Consider the following 22,573-nt stretch of genomic DNA (forward strand, 5'->3'; position numbering starts at 1 on the left):
ACCCGGAGAAAACCCACGCAGTCACGGGGAGAACGTGCAAACTCCGCACAGACAGCAACCGTAGTCAGGATCGAACCCGAGTCCCTGGCGCTGAGAGGCAGCAACTCTACCTCTGCGCCACTGAGCTCCAAGTAATCCCCAGGAACCTCGGCTCGTGCTGTGTAAATGTACAAGATGCCTACTTGCGACTAGGTATTCATGCTCCAGGCATCTAAAGTGGAACGTTACATTGTCCAGGTCGGACAAAGCGACCTTGGTATCTTCCAACATGACACGTTCTTCATTCTGTGCAGAATAAAAATGGCAACCATTAATCGACAGAAATATAAAATAACCCAGACTCCAGAAACGAAAAAAGAACACGACCATGCAAATGGTCTGTGCATGCATCAATCAATGACATCAATACACCAGTACTGTACACTAAATTATTTTAATACAACTTAGAGCATAAAATATTTGTCTTTTGTAAAAGACACAAGGATGTAGAAGAACATCCAGATAGAAACATAGAAAAATAGGTGCAGGAGTAGGCCATTCGGCCCTTCGAGCCAGCACCACCATTCAATATGATCATGGCTGATCATCTAAAATCAGTACCCCGTTCCTGCTTTCTCCCCATACCCCTTGAATCATTCAGCCCCAAGAGCTAAATCTAACTCTCTCTTGAAAACATCAAGTGAATTGGCCTCCACTGCCTTCTGCAGCAGAGAATTCCAGATTCACAACTATCTGGGTGACTATAATTCACAAGATAGTGACGGAGATTGAGGTATCGAATGAACCTAGACTTAAGGAACTGGACACAAGACACTGGGCCTCTACTCAGTGGAGTTTAGAAGGCTGAGGGGGGATATCATTAAAACTTAGAGAATAATGAAAGGCATAGATAGAGTGGATGTGGAAAGGATGTTTCCACTGGTGGGAGAGTCCAGGACCAGAGGCTCAGAATTAAAGGGCGCTCTTTTAGAAAGGAGGTGAGGAGGAACTTCTTTAGTCAGTGAAGTTAATCTGTGGAACTCATTGTCACAGAGGGCTGTGGAGGTGAAGTCAGTGGATATTTTAAAGGCAGAGACAGACAAATTCTTGATCAGAACCTGTGTCAAGGGTTATGGGGGGAAGGCAGGAAAATGGGATTCGGAGGCAGAGATCAGCCGTGATTGAATGGCAGAGTGGCCTCGATGCGCTGAATGGTCTAATTCTACTCCCATAACTTGTGAACTGCAGATTCTGGAAACTTGAGTAAAAGACTAAGTTGCTATTGGAGCTGAGTGGGTCAGGCAGTATCTGTTTGAGGGAATGGATAGGCAACGCTTCAGTTTGAGATCTGAAGTTACTTCTTCAATCTGGGTTAACTTCAGAGCCTGAAGTTACTTCTTCAATCTGGGTTACACCAGCACTTAAAAGGTTTTACAACTGAAAGAACCCAACATTCCAAGGTATATACAAAATGCTGGAGTAACTCAGTGGGACAGGCAGCATCTCTGGAGAGAAAGAATCAGTGACTTTTCGGGTCGAGACCCTTCTTCAGACGCTGCCTGTCCCGTTGAGTTACTCCAGCATTTTGTGTCAACCTTCAGTGTATACCAGCATCTGCAGTTCCTTCCGACCCATATTCTAAGTATTCTGTTCTTAGTTTCAAACTTGCTTATCGATCACACTTTCAGTGAGGCTTTAAAACCTGCAGATTACATTCACTTTTTATCTTAGAACCCAAACACTTTAGAACACTTCAAGAAAATACAGACGTCGATCCAACTAAATCAAGCAAGTTGGGCCGAAGGGCCTGTTTCTATCGAAGGTAGACACAAAATGCTGGGGTAACTCAGCGGGTCAGGCAGCATCTCGGGAGGGAAGGAATGGGTGACGTTTCGGGTCGAGACCTTTCTTCAGGCCTGTTTCCATGCAGTGCATGACTCTGTGGGGTTTGTATGTAGCCACTCTATTACGTACCACAGTGGGGGAAAGCAGTGACTGATAGTTGAGAAGGACTCCAGTGACAGCTATCTGTTCAAGCCACTTCTTACTGGCCTCCTTGCTCTCCTCTTCATACTCCCCATTGTTGTTGTATCGGTGATTCAAAGCAGCCAACAGCTGTTCGGAAAAGCTGCAGATGGCCGCGACGAGGCTTTGACAAAAGAGCACGTCCCGTCGTAATTGCAGCTCCAGATCTGTGGAGAGGAACGTGGGAATCGGGAATTAGTGTCGCACTCCAGTTGAGTCGAGTTATTCAGCGTGGAAGCAACCCCCTTCGGCCCACCGAGTCTGGCCCCGACCAACGATCCCCCTGCACTAGCACTGTCCAACACACACCAGGAACAATTTGCAACCTTCACCGAAGCAAAATCAACCCACAAATCCGTGCGGCATTGGAGTGAGGGAGGGCACTGGGGAGCACCCGCGCGGTCACGGGGAGAACGTACAATCTCGGTACAGACTGCAACCGTGGTCAGGATCGAAACCGGGTCTCCGACGCTGTGAGGCAGCAACTCTACCACTGCGCCACCATGCCGCACTTCTCCAGTCACATGTATCACAGGTCCCCTCCCTCCCGAAAATGCGGAGCCTAGGCTGGGCGATCTCCACTGTATTGGGACTTCCACGGCAGATCGGCTGTTTCCATCTGCCCCCTGCGGCCAGGGCTCTTGGAACTCTGGCCGTTCCCATTGCCAACCTTGCGGGCCAGTATCTCATCTCCCCTCCCCCCAAGGCCGTGACCTCTCTTGTTACAGCAAAACATATAATCCAACAAGGCTCTGGAACCAAGGCTGCCGGTAAATCGGCAGTGGACTTGTATAACGACATTTGGGACCATAACAACATTTAAAAAGACATTTGGACAAGTGCATGAATAGGATAGGTTGAGAGGGATATGGGCCACACATGGGCAGGTGGGACTAGTGCAGATGGGACATCTTGGTTGGCGTTGTGGGCAAGTTGGGTCATGGGGCCTGTTTCCATGCTGAATGACTCCATGACTGTCTGTATTTTTAAAAAAAGTTTCGAGTGATTTTTTGTTTTGCACCAAAGATTCCAAAGTAATCTCAACTGAAATTATCCGTGGGTAGGTGGACGTACAATCTAGTCTGTGTACCACACAACCAAAGGCATAGCTGTTTCCAGAGGAATCGAGTACAAAGCTCCACAAACTGCCGGGAGTATTTAAGGAAACACTGCAAGTTGAATGAATGGCTGGCTGGATGGTTGAGTGACATTTGTTTACAACAAGGCTCAGAAATCTTGAAAAATGTATATTTCACCACAGAAATCTTTGGGAGGTTGACTGTGCAAATAAAAGAGTGAATCACTACTTCTACTAAATCATATAAAGCACACTCTTTTCATATTTAGAATTCTCCACTTTCCCACAGGGTAGAGGGGAAGTATAACGCAATCTCACTTTGACCAAAAATGTAAGATAAACTTGGAGAGAACTTCAAGTTATCCAAATAAACGGTCAGGAATTGTATACGAAAGACTTTCTACTTATGAAGCTTATTTATGAAAGGGCATTGTGTGGTAGAACATAGAATGGCCTCACTAACTGCCAAACTAGTATAACGGAAATGACGCATTCAAGATCAGAACCTGTTTCTGTAGGTAGAAGTAGTTAATGATATATATACACCTGCATTTGTGAATGGCAGAAAACGATGTCCAATAACTTGTTCTAAAAGTTAGCATAAACTCCAATTCTTTGGAAAACATGAATGAATAATCCTTAATATTAGTCATAGAGTCATACAGCGAGGAAACGGGCCCTTCGGCCCAACTTACCCATACCCACCAACGTGTCCCATCTACACTAGTCCCATCTGCCTGCGTTTGGTCCATATCCCTCTAAACTTATCCTATCAATATACCTGTCTAAATGTTTCTTAAATGTTGTCATTGTACCTGCCTAAACTACCTCCTCTGGCAGCTCATTCCATACGCCTACCACCCTTTGTGTAAAATAGTGACCCCTCAGTTTCCTATTAAATCTTCCCCCCTCACCTTAAACCTATGTCCTCTGGTTCTCGATTCCCCTACCCTGGGCAAAAGACTCAATCCACTCCATTTACTCGATCTATTCCACTCATGAAATTGTACACCTCTATAACATCACCCCTCATCCACCTGCGCTCCAAAGAATAGAGTCCTAGCCTGCTCAACCGCTCCACATAGCTCAGGCCCACGAGTCCTGGCAACATCCTCGTAAGTCTCTGCACCATTTCCAGCTTGACGACATCTTTCCTATAACATGGTGCCCTGAACTGAATACAATACTCTAGTCATAACCTCACCAATATCTTATATAACTCTAATATGACCTCCCAACTTCCATACTCATAAGGCGATAAAGGATGTCCAATCTGATCTAAATCACAGAATTTGAGCCACACAGGACAGCAACTTTGTCACCTTAGAAAGTGATGAACTTATTTCGCTGTAACAATGAAATCACAATTTGTTTTTAAAGTTGTAGCTGAAGTAATGAACTATAATCTGGAATCTTTAATAATGCTATTAGCAACCTATTGTGCACAGTTAGTGCAATAGACTGGTCTATTATTCTAACTTTAAGAACCAGGGTTCTTTTGAACACAATCCTTGTAACAGAAGGGAACCAAGTAAAAAAATGAATTACAAAAGTCAAGCAAAACACATTTGCCAATGCAGCCGCTCAGCCACAACAAACATCTATCAGATTGATCACGACCTAGTGGGGCCAGTGTAGATGGGCCCTGTTGGGCATTGCGGGCAAGTTGAGCTGAAGGGCCTGTTTCCACGCTGTGTGACTCTATGACTCTCACTAATGTCTGAGGAGACCACCTCTTACCTGTGCATTGCAGGAGAGCCAGAAGTAATTGATTCTTCCCATCTGTGGAAAGAAGAATACAAAGGTTACTGAAGGGCCCAGATCTTACATCTCGGAAATTAGTTTGTCAATGGAAGTGTAAGAAAATAACTGCAGATGCTGGTACAAATCGAAGGTATTTATTCACAAAATGCTGGAGTAACTCAGACCGCTCGACCCGAAACGTCACCCATTCCTTCTCTCCTGAGATGCTGCCTGTCCTGCTGAGTTACTCCAGCATTTTGTCAATGGAATGTTTATTCAATACTGGAACAATATTGTTTTCACTGCTGTCTTTCACGGTTCAGAAAGATTAAGTATAATAACCTAGTCAAGGTGCATGAAAAGTTGCCAGAGTAAATTGTACGACAAGACCACAAGCATAACATGGGAAGCAACAGGCCTGGATAGAGTGGATGTGGAGGATGCTTCCAGTAGTGGGAGAGTCTGGGACCAGAGGGCACTGCCTCAGAGTAACAGGACGTACCTGTGGAAAGGAGATGTCTTCAGGCAGAGGGTGGTGAATCTGTGAAATTCATTGCCACAGACAGCAGGGGAAGCCACGTCATTGGGTATTTTTAAAGTGGAGATTGATAGGTTCTTGATTAGGAAGGGTGTCAAAGGTTGCGGGGGGGGGGGGGGGGAGAAGGCAGGAGAATGAGATTAAGCGGGGGAAAATAGATCAGCCATGATTGAATGGCGGAGTATTCACGATGGGCCAAATGGCCTCATTCTGCTCCTATGTCTTATGGACTGATGAGCAACAGTGGGAGGGGTAAATCCCACTGGGGGAAAAAGGGAAGGCTGGACCTGCAAAGGAAAACAATGAGGAATAATGAAGGGAATGTAAAAAAAAGGGCAGGAGAATAGAGTGGTTTAGAGCAGCTTAGTTTTACTTCACCGTCTGGCTGTGTTTACAACCGTTTAATGTCAAGGAGTGAATTTTAATTTAGATTTATAGAGTTTTGAAATGGAGCATTGGTGTGGGGCCCTTCGGCCCACTGATTCCACGCCGACCATCGATCACCTGTTCACACTAGTTCCATGTTATCCCACTGTCTGTACGGAGTTTGTACGTTCACCCCGTGACTTGCGCGGGTTTTCTCCGAGATCTTCGGTTTCCTCCCGCACTCCAAAGACGTACAAATTTGTAGGTTAACTGACAAACCCACTCGTCTTTGGAATGTGGAAAGAAACCGGAGCACCCGGAGGAACTCCACGCGGTCACAGGGAGAACGTGCAAACTCCACGAGGACAGCATCCGAGGTCGGAATCGAACCTGGGTCTCTGGCGCTGTGAGGCAGCAGCTCCACCAGCTGTGCCATCCCTTTTCATTTGAATGTGTAATAATAAAATTAGGAAATGTACTTGCGTCAGCGTGTATTTAAAATAAGTTAATATTGCAAAGATCTCCCCTAAAACCTGTATTGTGTAGTTGTGATCATAATTCATCATTTGATGTTACGAAATGGCAAACCGCATTGTTTCTGTGGGAGCTCACTGGTCTGCTCAGTGTTAGTTTTCTCAGCTGTATTTTAGAATGGTGTAAAACGTCTACGCTCTCGTAACCTTGGTAAGATTACAAGAAAATAATCGCAATATAAATTGTGCAGCAGTCCAATAAAACTAAACTGCCGTATAATTCCGTGCAGAATGTCTGAACAAATATAGTTATTTTACAAGTTATCCCACAGGATCAATGCTGCCAGTCTATTTACAAACTTCCACAGTTGTAAGACATCTTTGGGCCTGTGGTAAACCACGTACATGCTAGTTATAAAAACGCAGATTGTTAGTTACTGGAATTTGGAGCACTCCAAGGCGTACAGATCCCAAAGTGCAGTCACCTCAGCCCCAGGTTACAGAATAACTTGCACCCTGGTGCAGCGGTAGAGTTGCTGCCTTACAGCGAATGCAGCGCCGGAGACCCGGGTTCGATCCCGACTACGGGCGCCGTCTGTACGGAGTTTGCACGTTCACCCCGTGACTTGCGCGGGTTTTCTCCGAGATCTTCGATTTCCTCCCGCACTCCAAAGACGTACAGGTTCGTAGGTTAATTGGCTTCGATAAAATTGTAAATTGTCCCTAGTGTGTGTAGGATAGCGTTAATGTGCGGGGATCGCTGGTCGGCGCGGACACGGTGGACGAAGGGCCTGTTTCCGCTCTGTATCTCTAAACTAAATTAAATACACAAGTTTTATGAAAAATGACAATTTACAGACTGCAGCAGTAATAAAATATATTTTCATGTTTAAAAATGACGTTCTTAATTACAGTGACAAACGCTTGTTCGAAAGAAACTTATGCTGATATTGAAGCATTGAAGTGTGACTTGGAACAATTACTGAATGGAAGCTTTCTGAAACCCGAATAAATAGATTGAAAGATACTGCACGGAAACAGGCCCTTCGACCCATCGAGTCCACGCCGACCATCGATCACCCGGACACACCAGTTCAGTGTTGTCCCATTTTCTCATCTACACGCGACATACTACGGGCAATTTAAAGAGGCCAATTAACCTGCAAACCTGCGTGTCTTTGGGATGTGGGAGGAAACTACCAGAGGGAACTCACACAGTCGCAGCAAGAACGTGCAAACTCCATACAGACAGCACCCGAGGTCAGGATCAAACTCAGGTCTCAGGCACTGAGAGGCAGCAGCTCTCCCAACTGGGCCATGGTGCCGCACAATGAAGTCATGGAATCCTCAGGGATCCACAGCCTCAGAGCTGTGGTGGTCAACAGGGTATGAAGCCCTCAGGCTGACACGTCTGGAAGTATCAAGGTACCGTAAGCAATCATTCACTTAATCCAGCAAGGAGAAATATCTTAGCACAGACATTGGGAGTTTTTTGGACTTTGCCATCTGAGAGGTACAGATACTGACTTGAATACACCTAAGGCTCGTCGGTCAGTGGGGCCTCGCCTGAAGGCTTGTCGGTCGGCGGGCCCGGGAACTCCATGCGAAGGCTTTGTCGGACGGCGAAACCGGGAGGGAGCTGGGGACGTAGGAAGTGGGGAGCAAGGGCCAGTAGGTGGGTGAACCGGGGTCATGGTCGGCTGCAAGAGGCACCCCCTGGACACAAAGATGGCCGGCGAGGAGTGGGGCATTGTTACATGGGGGACTGCTCCAGTACATCGAGCGCGCGAGGGCCGACCGGACCATAAATGGCAGCGCCCGCATGTGCAATACATGCAAAAAGAATTTCACTGGGCAATTGCACACGTGACAAATGGAGCTCCATTGACCATTCATATTAAGGTGGAGCTGATGAATCTTTTGATGTAGTGGGGAATGAAAATGTAACGTGAATTGGTGGGGCTGGTCTCGTGGAAAATGTTGGATAAACACAAAAATGCGGAAAGTGTGCAAAAATGATTGGAACGGGTTCACTTGTGCGGTTGTCATTAAAACTGTGATCAAAAGATAGTGAATGGCCAGACTGCAAAACTTGGTCCAGTAATTCACAGCAAATGCATCACTGACCTTGCACATATTCCTGTACATTGTCCACCAAGGCGTTGATTGAACAAGGCAAGTTCCAGGGGTCTTCCTGCATGTTAGTTTGGATGATACTTCGACATTTTATGTTCCGGTCAACCTTCTGTTGAAATTCTAAAGAGATTCAAGAAGTCAGTGGCCAAACCAACCTTAATAACTTTCAATAAACGTATACGGTACAGAGCTACAAAGCTTGTGTCAGCCACGCGTCATCTATTGGTGTACCAACGCTGTACATAATGGGAAATTGAGCTTTGCTGCAAGCTCAATTGCTATAAAAGGAAAAGGCAGAATTCTCTGCCACAGAAGGCAGTGGAGGCTAATTCACTGGGTGTTTTCAAGAGAGAGTTAGATATAGCTCTTTAGGCAAATGGAATCAAGGGATATGGGGAGAAAGCAGGAACGGGGTAATGATTTTGGATGATCAGCCATGATCATATTGAATGGTGGTGCTGGCTCGAAGGGCTGAATGGCCTACTCCTGCACCTATTTTCTATGTTTCTATGTTGCTATGTTACATATAACACTGTAATTCTAATTGAGAATGGTGGAACCGTAGTTAAGAGAAATAAGGAACGGCAGATGCAGGTTTACAAAAACTAAGTGCCAAGTGCTGGAGTAACTCAACGGCTCAGGCAGCATCTCTGGATAGGTGACCTTTCAGGTTGGGACCCTTCTTCAGACTGACTGCAGTGGGGAGAAAGAAAGCTGGTGGGCGCAGGGCAAAGCCTGGCAAGTGATAAGTAATATAATTATACCGATTGATTGAAAGAAACAGCAAGCATCAGCAATGCTGGCCATGAAATGGAAATTATATTGTTGGTAAAAACTCATCATGCTCACCAAAGGACAAGAAATTTGCTACCATTGATCTGCCCCACATTTCAGACTGCTCACCCATTAAGTCGTGCATTTCCCCCCCCCCCACCCCACCCCCACAACTGAATAATCATTGACGCTTACACAGGAACACCAATCCATGTAAAATAATCCAACACTCATTTGAAAAAAATAATAATAAGCAAAAGTTAATCATAAGCTTCCATAAGCTAGAGTACCATCCGATTCACATCTACTGTATACCATTGGACTTCGAAGGTAGATACAAAATGTTGGAGTATCTCAGCGGGTCAGGCAGCATCTCTGGAGAGAAGGAACGGGTGACGTTTCGGGTCGAGACCCTTCTTCAGAGTGATGAAGGGTCTCGACCCGAAACGTCACCCATTCCTTCCCTCCAGAGATGCTGCCTGACCTGCTGAGTTACTCCAGCATTTTGTGTCTACCTTCGATTTAAACCAGCATCTGCAGTTTTTTTTCCTACCATTGGACTTCTATCGGTTTCAAGAACTGATGTGCAACAATGCTGAGAGCTATATTCTACACTCTGCATCTTCCCCTTTGCTCTACCTATTGTGCTTGAGTTTGACTTGATCATGTACAGTATACCTGATCTGTTCAGATGGCCTACATAACAAAGCTTTTCACAGTATCTTGCCACAGGTGACAATAATAAACCTCAAATCTAAACCTAAACCTATATTTGAAGAGATCAGCCAAAATAATCTTTTTTTTTACACACACATTCCAAATTAGGAAATATTTGCAAAGACAGAAGCAGATAGAGAAGTAAGAGTCTTCAACATATAAATGTAACATTCAAACCAGAAGGTAGAAATAATAATGATTTGTTTCATCACAAATGCATACGTTACCTTGTACATTATATTCTGTATTAATGTCATTGGTCTCTTCAAAGGCCTTGACCATAACTGACCCTTTGAGAAGTGCATCGATTGAATCCACCTGGAACTCAACCAAAGGGGTGACCATTAATAACGGCACGGTGGCTCAGCGGTAGAGTTGCTGCCTCACAACGCCAGGGGCCCGGGTTCGATCATGACTACGGGCGCTTGTCTGTACGGAGTTTGTACGTTCTCCCCGTGACCTGCGTGGGTTTCCTCCCACACTCCAAAGACGTACAGGTTGGCAGGTTAATTGGCTTGGTATAAATGTACATTGTCCCTAGTGTGTGTAGGATAGTGTTAATGTGCGGGGATCGCTGGTCGGTGCGGACTCGATGGGCCAAAGGGCCTGTTTCTGCGCTGTATCTGTGAAACTAAAAACTAAATTTGCTGAAATCTTACACATCTCCAACACTAGTTTTGTATATACGTAGAAGCAAAGCCAGGCCGACCCCTGCAGCTCTGGCCCAGTGCCACCACCAGGACAACAGATCTCGATGGCCAAGCTAAAACCATAGCATTTTTTTGATTAAAAAACTCAGACTTGAAGGGTACAAGTTGGTGTCGAAAACATGGTGACTCGTGTGCATTTTGACTCAGAGTGGTCTACTATGGCGGCATGGTGGCGCAGCGGTAGAGTTGCTGCCTTACAGCGAATGTCAGCGCCGGAGACTCAGGTTCGATCCTGACTACGGGTGCTGTACTGTACGGAGTTTGTACGTTCTCCCCGTGACCTGCGTGGGTTTTCTCCGAGATCTTCGGTTTCCTCCCACACTCCAAAGACGTACAGGTTTGTAGGTTAATTGACTGGGTAAAATGTAAAAAATTGTCCCTAGTGTGTGTAGGATAGTGTTAATGTGCGGGGATCGCTGGGCGGTGCGGACTTGGTGGGCCGAAAAGGCCTGTTTCCGCGCTGTATCTGAAATATGAAAAAATAAATAATATAATAAATATGTAGTCCATACTCTTAGACTGAGTGTGATTATGCCCTAATACACAGTAGGATTGTCATTAAACTGTTTGCAAAGAGGACTTTAACTGCACTTGGGTACACGTGACAATGAGGTACCACTGAAGGGTGACAACCTAGTACAAGAGGCATGATTAGACATAATTTGACATTAATGGTTATGCCATCCGTACCTGATTGAAGAGATGCTCGAGACAGCCGTGTAATTTGTCCTGTTTATCAAGAGGAATCCTCATGTCGCAAGGAAGTTCATCCCCTTTTTATAAAGTGAGAGGAAAAAATAATTTGCTAAAATATAATGATTACAATTGGCAAAGATATGACTTAGTCAATAGACAATAGGTGCAGGAGTAGGCCATTCGGCCCTTCGAGCCAGCACCGCCATTCAATGTGAACATGGCTGATCATTCACAATAAGTACCCCATTCCTGCCTTCTCCCCATACCCCCTGACTCCGCTATCCTTAACAGCTCTATTTAGCTCTCTCTTGAATGCATTCAGAGAATTGGCCTCCACTGCCTTCTGAGGCAGAGAATTCCACAGATTTACAACTCTGACTGAAAAAGTTTTTCCTCATCTCCGTTTTAAATGGCCTACCCCTTATTCTTAAACTGTGGCCCCTTATATTTCATTATCTGATTTATATTTCATGATCTGACTTTTCATTATCTGATTTATCCTTATGTTATATATATACTGGAGGGTTGTGATAAAAAATGCACCCAAGATACTAGTTTCACAAACTTCCACCCTGGGCTGCTCTTATAGCACTGTGTGAGTTATGTGGAGTTTTAGGGGGGAAATAGGTTGAATGAATGGAAGCGGATGTGGCTGATAAAATATAACATGGAAAATGGCGAGGTCATCCATTTTGGCACAAAAGTAGAAAGACAGAGTGTTTTTATAAATGGTGAGAGATTATAAGGTCAGCCATGATCACTGTGAATGGTGGTGCTGGCCCGAAGGGCCGAATGGCCGACTCCTGCACCTACTGTCTATTGTCTACAAGGTGCAGGTTCGGCGGAACCTGCGTTTCCTCACATACAAAGCACTTGGAGTTAACAGGCGGAGATAACAACCGATTATGGAGGCAAATTATCTGATAGCCTTGTTGTTGTGGGAATAGAGATGTCTTCTTTGTAGGGTCCTGGTGGAGTCTGCATTTGGAATACAACACAAGGTTGGAGCTGCAACACCGCTGATACACAGACGACAGAGAGTCTGCAGCAAAGATTCACCACTAAAGGGCATCAGAAAAGGAGAGGAGTGAAACATAAAGGTAGAGGGAGCCAGAAAGGTGGGACTGAGGCACAAAATGCTGGAGTAACTCAGCATGTCAGGCAGCATCTCAGGAAAGAAGGAATGGGTGACGTTTCGGGTCGAGACCCTTTAGGTGGAAGAGATTTCAGTTGCTTTTGTGGTTGAAACAAAATTGGCTAATATCAAAATCCATGCAAAAAAATGTAGAGAAAATGTTAACTATGTGGTAAATTTGTTTGCCAGGACGTTAGGTTTGTCGTACGAGTAAAGATTAAGCAGACGTGGCCTATATTTGAGCATGGAAGAACGAAAGGGCAAGCCAACAAAAGATACAGAATTCTAAGAGAGCTTGGCAGGTTAGATGCAGCCATGGAGTCCCACCTAGTTAGTGGAATCAAGGGATATGGGGAGAAGGCAGGCACCGATTATTGATTGTGGACGATCAGCCATGATCACAATGAATGGCAGTTTTGGCTCGAAGTGTCGAATGGCCTCCTCCTGCACCTATTTTCTATGTTTCTATGTATCAGGAACCAAGGTGTACAGCAGGCAGTGAAGAAAGCCAATGGAATGGTGGTCTTCATAAACAAGGGGAGTTGAATATAGGAGCAAAGAAGTCCTTCTGCAGTTGTACAGGGCCCTAGTGAGACCACACCTGGAGTATTGTGTGCAGTTTTGGTCTCCAAACTTGAGGAAGGACATTCTTGCTATTGAAGGAGTGCAGCATAGGTTCACGAGGTTAATTCCCGGAATGGCGGGACTGTCGTACGTTGAAAGACTGGAGCGATTGGGCTTGCATACTCTGGAATTTAGAAGGATGAGAGGGGATCTTATTGAAATATATATGGTAATTAAGGGATTGGACACGCTAGAGGCAGGAAACATGTTCCCAATGTTAGGGGAGTCCCGAACCAGGGGCCACAGTTTAAGAATAAGGGGTAGGCCATTTAAAACGGAGATGAGGAAGAACTTTAGTTGTGAAGCTGTGGAATTCTCTGCTTCAGTAGGCAGTGGAGGCCAATTCTCTGGATGCTTTCAAGAGAGAGTTAGGTAGAGCTCTTAATGGTAGCGGAGTCAGGGGATATGGGGAGAAGGCAGGAACGGGGTACAGATTGTGCATGATCAGCCATGATCACAGTGAATGGTGGTGCTGGCTCAAAGGGCCGAATGGCCTACTCCTGCACCTATTGTCTATTGTCTAAAATAAGGAAGAATGTCAAAACAAGGAACTGCAGATGCTGCTGTACAAAAAAAAAAGACACAAAGTGCTGGAGTAACTCAGCGGGTCAGGCAGCATCCCTGGGAGAACGTGGACCGCTGGCATTTCAGGTCGGGACCCTTCTTCACACTCATCGGTCTGAAGAATGGTCTCGACCTGAAACGTCACCTATCCATGTTCTTCAAGGATACTGCCCGACCCGCTGAGATGGTCCAGCACTTTGTGTCAAAATAACATTCAAGCCTCGAGGACTCAAAATGGGAAGTCATTCGATATTTGGAACTTCCTACCGAGGAGGATTGTGGAGGCAGGTGAAAATGAGAGGTCTCCCTCCCCGTTTCCATTCCCAATGGGAGAGAGTTTCCAGCAGTGTAGAGATAATACCGTACTTTAGAGGACATAAACAGCCTCGCCACAGCACCAGGTTCTGACAAATATATTACATTACAAAACTTAGCCAGACGGTGGTGAACCTGTGGAATTCTTTGCCACCGAAGGCTGTAGAAGCCAAGTCAGTGGATATGAATGGCCTAATTCTGCTCCTAGAACTTATGACCTTGAACATATAGGTGGAAGTGACTTCTGCTGTGACTGAGGTTAAAATAAAATTGGCTAAAATCAAAATCCATGCAGAAAAATGTAGAGTAAATGCTAACTATTGGGGCAAGGTTGTTTTCCATGCAGCTGTGCATTATTATATCAAAATCTAGTCGTTTTAATTTAAACAATACACTATTAATAGACAATAGACAATAGGTTCAGGAGTAGGCCATTCGGCCCTTCGAGCCAGCACCGCCATTCAACGTGATCATGGCTGATCATTCTCAATCAGTACCCCGTTCCTGCCTTCTCCCCAGTGTATCTTAAGACAAGATACACTGTGGTTAACAGCGTGTGGCAGAGTTAACATCAATTACAAACGCAAATATTGCCAGGTACCCTCTTCTGAACACGTCACTTGTTGGTCAAAACCAACCCAAACGATAAGTTTGTTAATTTTCGGGCACAGAATTGCTACTGCGATTGCAACAACAAAGTGATAAGAGTTTTACTTGGAAGAAAGTCTCACCTGATCCCATCTCATCGCTTCCCAGATAGGAGCTTCTACTGCGGTCGCTGGTGTAAGAAAGCACCGAGTCCCTGTTGCTATTGCACTCACTGCAAGATATCAACAAAAGACAATTGCAATCACAAGGAACCGCAGATGCTGGCTCATACTGAAGACAGACACAAAATGCTGGAGTAACTCAGCAGGTCAGGCAGCATCTCTGGAGAGCATGGATAAGCAACAATCTGGGTCAGAACCCAGGGCGGCACGGTGGCGCAGTGGCAGAGTTGCTGCCGCACAGCGCTTGCCAGCACCAGAGACCCAGGTTCGATCCCGACTACGGGTGCTGTCTGCACATAGTTTGTACGTTCTCCCCGTGACCGACTGGGTTTTCTCCGAGATCTTCAGTTTCCTCCCACACACCAAAGACGTGCAGGTTTGTAGGTTAATTGGCTTGGTGTATGTGTAAATTGTCCCTAGTGTGATAGTGTTAGTGTGCAGGGATGGCTGGTGGGCCGAAGGGCCTGTTTTCGTGCTGCAGCTCTAAACTAAACTAAACCCTTCTCCAGACTGGCCCTAGACGCCACCTATCCATGTTCTTCAGGGATGCTGCCTGACCGACTGAGTTATTCCAGCACTCTGTGTCAAACAGAGTGAGTATATATGTAGTTATATATGTATTTTAGGTATTAGTTATTATAGATAATACTTGATAAATATTGATTAGGGAATGGGGGTAGGATTAAATAAGTTCACACTTCTTCCTACTCCTTTTCGTACATGTAAAGACGTTAAGTAATGGATGAAATTCTTTGTATTTTTGTTTATTTTGTTTTTTAATTGATGTCTTTTAACATGTACGAAATAAAATGATAGAAAGAAAAGAAAGAAAGAAAAACAAAAGATAATTGGAACTTAACACATTAAAATCATTCTCCACACTCCCAATTACACCCTTCCCATCACCAAGGAGTTTGGAATGCAAATAAAGGCTGGTCCTCATATGAATGTCATTAATAAAACTTTGCTGAATTATGTTCATTGAAACTTTTACAAAATTTTGGCACCCAATCAAATTTCTGCGCTTTAAGCCAACGACGTTTTCAGCCAATGGCAATTTGCTATTTACACGGTGTATATTTTGAAGGAGATACATGGAACTGCAGGTGCCGATTTATAGAAAAAACACAAAGTGCTGGAGTAACTCAGCGGGTCAGGCAGCATCTCTGGAGATCAGATAAAGACACACACACTGCTACAAAACAAAACAACACATACACATGTTCTCCAGAGATGCTACCTGACCCGTTGAGTTACTCCAGCACTTTGTGTCTTTTTGTATCTTTAGGGGGCTTGTTTTAAACAAGACAGGAAGCAAGACATCACGCCTACAGTCATGATTGGGAATATTCATCTATTATTTTATCAATAAATCGGTATCTCTCAGGTGGTGATTGACATGTGCAGGAAAGAACTGCAGATGCTGGTTTAAATGGAATGTAGACACAAAATGCTGGAGTAACTCAGCTGGACAGGCAGCATCTCTGGAGAGAAGGAATGGGTGACGTTTCGGGTCGAGACGTCTGAAGAAGGGTCTCAACCTGAAATGTCACCCATTCCTTCTCTCCAGAGATGCTGCCTGTCCAGCAGATTACACCCCGTTTTTGTGTCCACCAAGTGATTTATATGACAGTATATTAAGCAATTCACATTATATCTACCGCTGGGCGACACGGTGGCGCAACGGTAGAGTTGCTGCCTTACAGTGAATGCATCGCCGGTGACTCAGGTTCGATCCTGACTACGGGCGGCGTCTGTACAGAGTTTGTACGTTCTCCCCGTGACCTGCGTGGGTTTTCTCCGAGATCTTCGGTTTCCCCCCACACTACAAAGACGTACAGGTACGTAGGTTAATTGGCTTGGTAAATGTAAAAATTGTCCGTAGTGGGTATAGGATAGAGTTAATAGGGTATAGGATAGTGCGGGGATCGCTGGGCGGCGCAGACCCAGTGGGCCGAAGAGCCTGTTTCTGCGCTGTATCTCTAAATCTAAATCTAAATGTAAATCTTAATATAACTTGCATCAAATTGACATATGATACCTTTGTTTAAATAGCAGAAATACGAAGAGAATAAATTATTTACACCTTTCCCCCCATTTGCCTCCAGAGGGCAATATCTTAAAGACCTCCAAACGTTCTTATCCAAAACACACACCGCACTCTGTAATAGATGCACAAGTACGGACCTGTAGTCAAAATTTGTTTTTTGGCCTGCATGTTGATGGTTTTATTTTATTTTTTTGCAATTAATAGGGCAGGATAAAATATATCAAATGCCATATTTCTTAAAATCGCTGGAGTTTACCAATGACTAAATCATTGGCTCTAAGTTGCTCTGAGGCTCACAATGAGCCCTTCAAAAAAAATAACCTGCAGCTACAAAATGCTCAAAAACACTTTATTGTTGTCATCCGAGCCTGGAAAAATAGAATGCTCCGTCCAATTTGAAATTATGACAATAATAAAAAACATAAATATCAGGGATGGAGACTGGGGCGATTCACAACATGAATAGGTAGACACACAATGCCGGAGTAACTCAGCAGCATCTCGGGAGAGAAGGAATGGGTGACGTTTCGGGCCGAGACCCTTCTTCAGACTGCCTGACCCGCTGAGTTACTCCAGCATTTTGTGTCTACCAGCATCTGTAGTTCTTTTCTTCACAAAATGAATATATGCACAGACGATTTTTAGAATCATAAAATAAAATTTAAAAAGTGCTGGAGTAACTCAGCGGATCAGGCAGCATCTCTGGAGAAAAAGAACGGGTAATGTTTCGGGTCAGGACCCTTCCTCAGTCTCTACAAGGATCTGGGAATCAAACACATGAGAGTTTGTGCATTTTCTTTCATTGTCGAATGCAGAAGTACAGGAAGTTCATCAGTCCACATTATAAAAAACTACCAATAAGCTCATGGAAAACACCAAACTCTGTGGACCAATCGGCCAGATTTTATGTATAACGGGACCAGAATCTCTCTTTGTAATTTGGAACTGAGTGCCCCCGGTGGTCTGTGAGAGAGGTATGCCTCGTTGTCAATTCTCCATTAATATCGTTGAAGCGACAATTAGATTCACAATCGGGGCGGCACAATGATAGGGCGCTAGAGTTGCTGCCTTATAGAGACCCGGGTTCGATCCTGACTATGGGTGCTGTCTGTACGTTCTCCCCGTGACCTCCGTGGGTTCTCTCCGGGTGCTCCAGCTTCCTCCAACACTCCAAAGACGTACAGGCCTGTTGGCTAATTGGCTTTGGTAAAATTGTAAAGCGTCCCTCATGCATGTTGGATAGTGTTAGTGTGCGGGGATCGCTGGTCGGTGCGGACCCGGTGGGCTTAAGTGCCTGTTTTCCACGCTGTATCTCTGAACTAATCTCTTAAACAAAACGAACATCATTGAGGGCGGGCACGGTGGCGCAGCGGTAGAGTTGCTGCCTTGGAGCGGATCCATCGCCTGAGACCCGGGTTCGATCCCGACTACGGGTGCTGTCTGTACGGAGTTTTTACGTTCTCCCCGTGACCGCGCGGGTTTTCTCCGAGATCTTTAGTTTCCTCCAACACTCCAAAGACGTACAGGCTCGTCGGCTAATTGACTTGGGTAAAATTGTGAATTGTCCCTAGTGTGTGTAGGATAGTACAAGTGTGCGGGGATCGCTGGTCGGTGCGGACCCGGTGGGCCCAAGTGCCTGTTTTCCGCGCTGTATCTCTAAACTAAACTAAAGGAGCAAGTCTCTCGAACAACAAAAAAAAGCACCTTATTTAAACAGGTCTGAAAACACATAAGAAAATCACCAACATTTTCGACCTCTGGAAGAAGGCAACAAATGGATTTTTAAAGTTCACACACACACTTGTAGTTCAAGGAAAAATGTTAGGAATGTGTAATGATCCGTGTTATGGAAGTGAAAAATTATTTGAACATGGTTTTGTATCCAAAATATCGCTTTTAGAAAATAGTGGAAATACGCCAAAAAATTAAAAAATAAAACTATTTCTGGATGAGACACCTGAACAAACATTGTTTTTCCCCACCTCTCCACCTGCAAGATGGAAAATAAAGGAGTGAAAAAAACCTTTCAATGTTTGGAACTGAACTCGTGAGAAAATCGCTCAGAGACGGGTGGAAAAAAAAAATCTTTAAAACAGCTGGTATTTCAAACCTACACCAAGCATGAACGAGTGGCAAGACCAAATCTGTTTCAAATCAGGGCACAATGAAGCAATTGATTTGTTCAACTTAAAGTGTCTAGATTTTGAAAAGAAGAAAAACAAACGTGCAACTTTTTATTTGCTGCTGAATTTTTGCTTAAAGTTCTTACGCACCACAAAAAAAAACCCAGCTCATAAAATCCCTGTATTAACTTTACAAATGTTGTTTAAAAACTGGCAGATGGGATCGTTAATTTATATTCAGCGTGCAAGTCAATTTATACAAACAAAAACCCCCGCCACATAGATTTGAACACTTCAGGAAAAGGTGTATGCGTTCATGCAGCAATTGAAAGCAGCCCACAGCTACTTACACCTATTGCTAGCAGTTAGGGGTGGAGTGGTCTGCTTCCTAATTAACTCCACGAGGCGCCTGCAAGTGGAGGACCCAACGATCTCCCGCTCGCCAAATCTGGAGCATCTTACCGCAAGAAATTGCAGAGTCGTGGATGTATTTTCGTCTTTTTAGTTATTTTTACTGTGTTTTAAAAGTATGTGTTAATGTTCTCTGGTTTGTTTTATGAGGGGGGGTGTGGGCAGGGTAAACATTTTTTTCAATCTCGTACCTTGCCGGAGATGCGATCGTATCTCCGGTCGCTCTGCGGCCTAACATCGTGGAACTGGCGACCCGAGATACCTCCCCCATGCAGGAACTTGATCGCCCCAAAGAGGAAGGGCCGCCGACAGTTACGGGAGCCAAGATCGTCCCGTCAACGGAGGGTTCGAGGCCCCCGATCGCGGGAGGACAAAGGAGGGAAGAGATTGAACTTTATTTTGCCTTCCATCACAGTGAGGAATGTGGAGGAGTCACTGTGGTGGATGTTCATGTTAAAATGTATTTTGTGTGTTTTGTTGCTTTTTATTGGTATGACTGTCTGGCAAAACAAATTCCTCGTATGTTGCAAAACATACTTGGCTGATAAAGTATGATTATGATTATGATTATATAGCCCAGTCTGTCACACAGACCGGACTCACCACCATTGACTCTATCTCAGCAAAGCAACCAATAGACAATAGACAATAGGTGCAGAAGGAGGGCCATTTGGCCCTTCGAGTTGGCTTGCCCTTCGTGATCATGGCTGATCATTCTCAATCAGTACCCCGTTCCTGCCTTCTCCCCATACACCCTGACTCCGCTAGGACCAACATTATCCAGGGCCGTTTACACACCCTTTCTATTCCCCCCGTTCTCCCCGCTTGAAGCTTGAAAGCGTGCATCACCAGACTCAGGAACAGATTCGTTCCCTCCCTTCTGAGCGGTCCTTCCATGAGTTAGGGTACTTATGGATTTCCCAATCTACCTCATTGTGGACATTGGACTTTTTTTCCCTGGGATGCTACAGTGCATGGGTTTGGTCACCATGTTATAGATGACAAGATTTTGTCAATCTGGAAAGGGCGCAGAGAAGATTTACAAGGATGTCTCCAGGACTCGAGGGCCTGAACTATAAGGAGAGGTTGGGAAGGTTAGGACTTTATTCCTTGGTGTGCAAGAGGATGAGGGGTGATCTTATAGAGTTGTACAGCATCATGAGAGGAATAGATCAGAAAAATGCAGAGTCTGCCAAGTGTAGGGGAAATCAATAACCAGAGGACATAAGGTTAAGGTGAAAAGATTGAATAGGAAAGGGTGGTGGGTGTATGGAATGAAGGGTGGTGAGTGTATGGAACGAGTTGCCAGAGGAGGTAGTTGAGGCAGATACTATCATAATGTTGAAGAGACAATTGAACAGGTACATGGATAGGATAAGTTTAGAGGGTTATTGGCCAAGCAGAGGCAGGTGGGACTAGTATAGATGGGGCATGTTGGTCAGCGTGGACATGTTATGCCAAAGACTCTATGACTCTACAATGCTGACAACTGTATTACTGTATGCACACTGGTATCGTTCTCTTCGCTAACATGTGTACATGTCAATGGCTTGATACTCCTCAGGTGCACTATTATCTGATTTAATCGGACAGAATGCTAACAAAGGTTTTTCACTGTGACAAGAATGAACCAAAACCAACGATTGAAGTGGAAGAGAATAAGATTAGCTATTAACCATTAGAGGAGAAGGAAGGGAGGGAAGGAGGAGGAGAAAGATCAGCATCCAGAAAAAGACACAAAGTGCTGGAGTAACTCAAGGGCCAGGCAGCATTTCTGGAAATCATGGATAGGTGACATTTCGGGTCGGAACCTTTCTTCAGACTGATACAGGTGAGGAGTCTTTGTCCAACCCTCCTCACCTGTATCCAACTATTACTTGCCAGGCCTTGTCTTGCCCACCTCCCCTATCTTCCAGTTTTCTACAACCCCCCCCAATCAGACTGAAGAAGGCTCCCGATCCTAAACGTCATCTATCCATGTTCTCTAGAGGTGCCGCCTGACCCGCTGAGTTACTCAGGCAATTTGTGTCTTTTTTCCTCTACGATAGAACAATTTGTACCAACAATAACCACTAAAAGATCCACAAAGTGCCTGTCTGTCAATGACCATGAAGAGAGTTACAGCTGTAGAATTGCTGCCTTGCAGCACCAGAGACCCGGGTTCGATCCAGACTACGGGCGCTGTCTGTACAGAGTTTGTACGTTCCCCCGTGACCTGCGTGGGTTTCCTCCAAGACCTTTCGTTTCTTCCCACACTCCAAAGACGTACAGGTTTGTAGGTTAATTAGCTTGGTATAAATATATAAATGTATAATTGTCCCTCGTGTGTGTAGGGTAGTGTTAATGTGTGGGGATCGCTGGTCGCTGCGGGCTTGGTGGGCTGTTTCAGCGCTGTACCTCTAAACTAAACTTTAAACAAAAAGCAGATAGACATACAATGCTAGAGGAACTCAGCAGGTCCGGGTAGGAGGAATGGGTGACGTTTCGGGTCGAGGCCCTTCTTCAGACTTATACTTCAGACTTCTTCAGACTTGAACCAGCATCTGCGGTTCGTTCCTACCCATTACTTGGAGGGGTACTTGAAGCAAGTTGAAAAGGCAGTACCTGTAGGAATCCCTGAAGCTCGTTGTGTCGTGACCTGAGTCATCTTGCTCCTCCTCTTTCACCACAAAGCAGACCCTCTTTGTGCCGCTGTGCTCGGCTTTATCAATGTCACTGTCTTCCGCTGACGGGGGCAGTGAAAGCTCAGACGTGTTGTGCTCTGGCGCCTCAGATGGGGCAGGTTCGGTTATCGAGGACAGCAAGCTGCAGACACAATAGGAACAAGCGTTAGTCTCCGATCTGCAATAAATATCTTGTGCCTGGAAATAATTTTGCTTTTCTGTTTAAATCAACCACCTGGAAATAATCAGCTTGCACTTCAGATGGAGTAGGAGCCGCTTCTTGTACTTGCAGAACACATAACTCAATTTAGAGGTGAAAACCGCAATAGAGTCCAACAGACGGATTCAATTTATAGTTAGACCGTAATGCAGAACCTGCCCAAAGGTTACTAATTCCAGGTCAAGGGAGGCTGCCATGGAAACCATACTTTACAGCCTTTTAAACGAAACAGATGAGAAAGCAGTGGGTTTTTGAACCTCATTGGGTTCATATCTTCTGGCTTCCAAAAGGCTCACGGTTTGGTGTCACCTTGTGCGTGACTGTTTACACCAACTGCGGGACTTGTGTGCAGTGCGCAAAGTTAACAACTCGAGACGGCACGGTGGCGCAGCGCTCGAATTGCTGCCTTACAGCGCCAGAGACCTGGGTTTGATCCTGACTGTGGGTGCTGTCTGTATGGAGT

At 45.1% G+C, this 22,573-nt stretch overlaps 1 protein-coding gene across 1 annotated transcript in view; it reads right to left on the bottom strand.

Annotated features, from left to right (window-relative positions):
- The window catches only part of prex1 (phosphatidylinositol-3,4,5-trisphosphate-dependent Rac exchange factor 1), a 170,291-nt gene that overhangs the window by 17,967 nt on the left and 129,751 nt on the right, over nucleotides 1-22,573 (bottom strand). The window contains exons 26-33 of the mRNA XM_078419047.1: nucleotides 21,832-22,032; nucleotides 14,605-14,693; nucleotides 11,230-11,312; nucleotides 10,057-10,147; nucleotides 8,330-8,458; nucleotides 4,823-4,864; nucleotides 1,954-2,171; nucleotides 183-285 (exon numbers count right to left, since the gene is read on the bottom strand). Coding sequence (XP_078275173.1) covers nucleotides 183-285; nucleotides 1,954-2,171; nucleotides 4,823-4,864; nucleotides 8,330-8,458; nucleotides 10,057-10,147; nucleotides 11,230-11,312; nucleotides 14,605-14,693; nucleotides 21,832-22,032 — 956 coding nt within the window. The remainder of the gene's footprint in view (nucleotides 1-182; nucleotides 286-1,953; nucleotides 2,172-4,822; nucleotides 4,865-8,329; nucleotides 8,459-10,056; nucleotides 10,148-11,229; nucleotides 11,313-14,604; nucleotides 14,694-21,831; nucleotides 22,033-22,573) is intronic.

Source organism: Rhinoraja longicauda, chromosome 22 (genome assembly GCF_053455715.1).
Source record: "Rhinoraja longicauda isolate Sanriku21f chromosome 22, sRhiLon1.1, whole genome shotgun sequence".
NCBI lineage: Eukaryota > Metazoa > Chordata > Chondrichthyes > Rajiformes > Arhynchobatidae > Rhinoraja > Rhinoraja longicauda.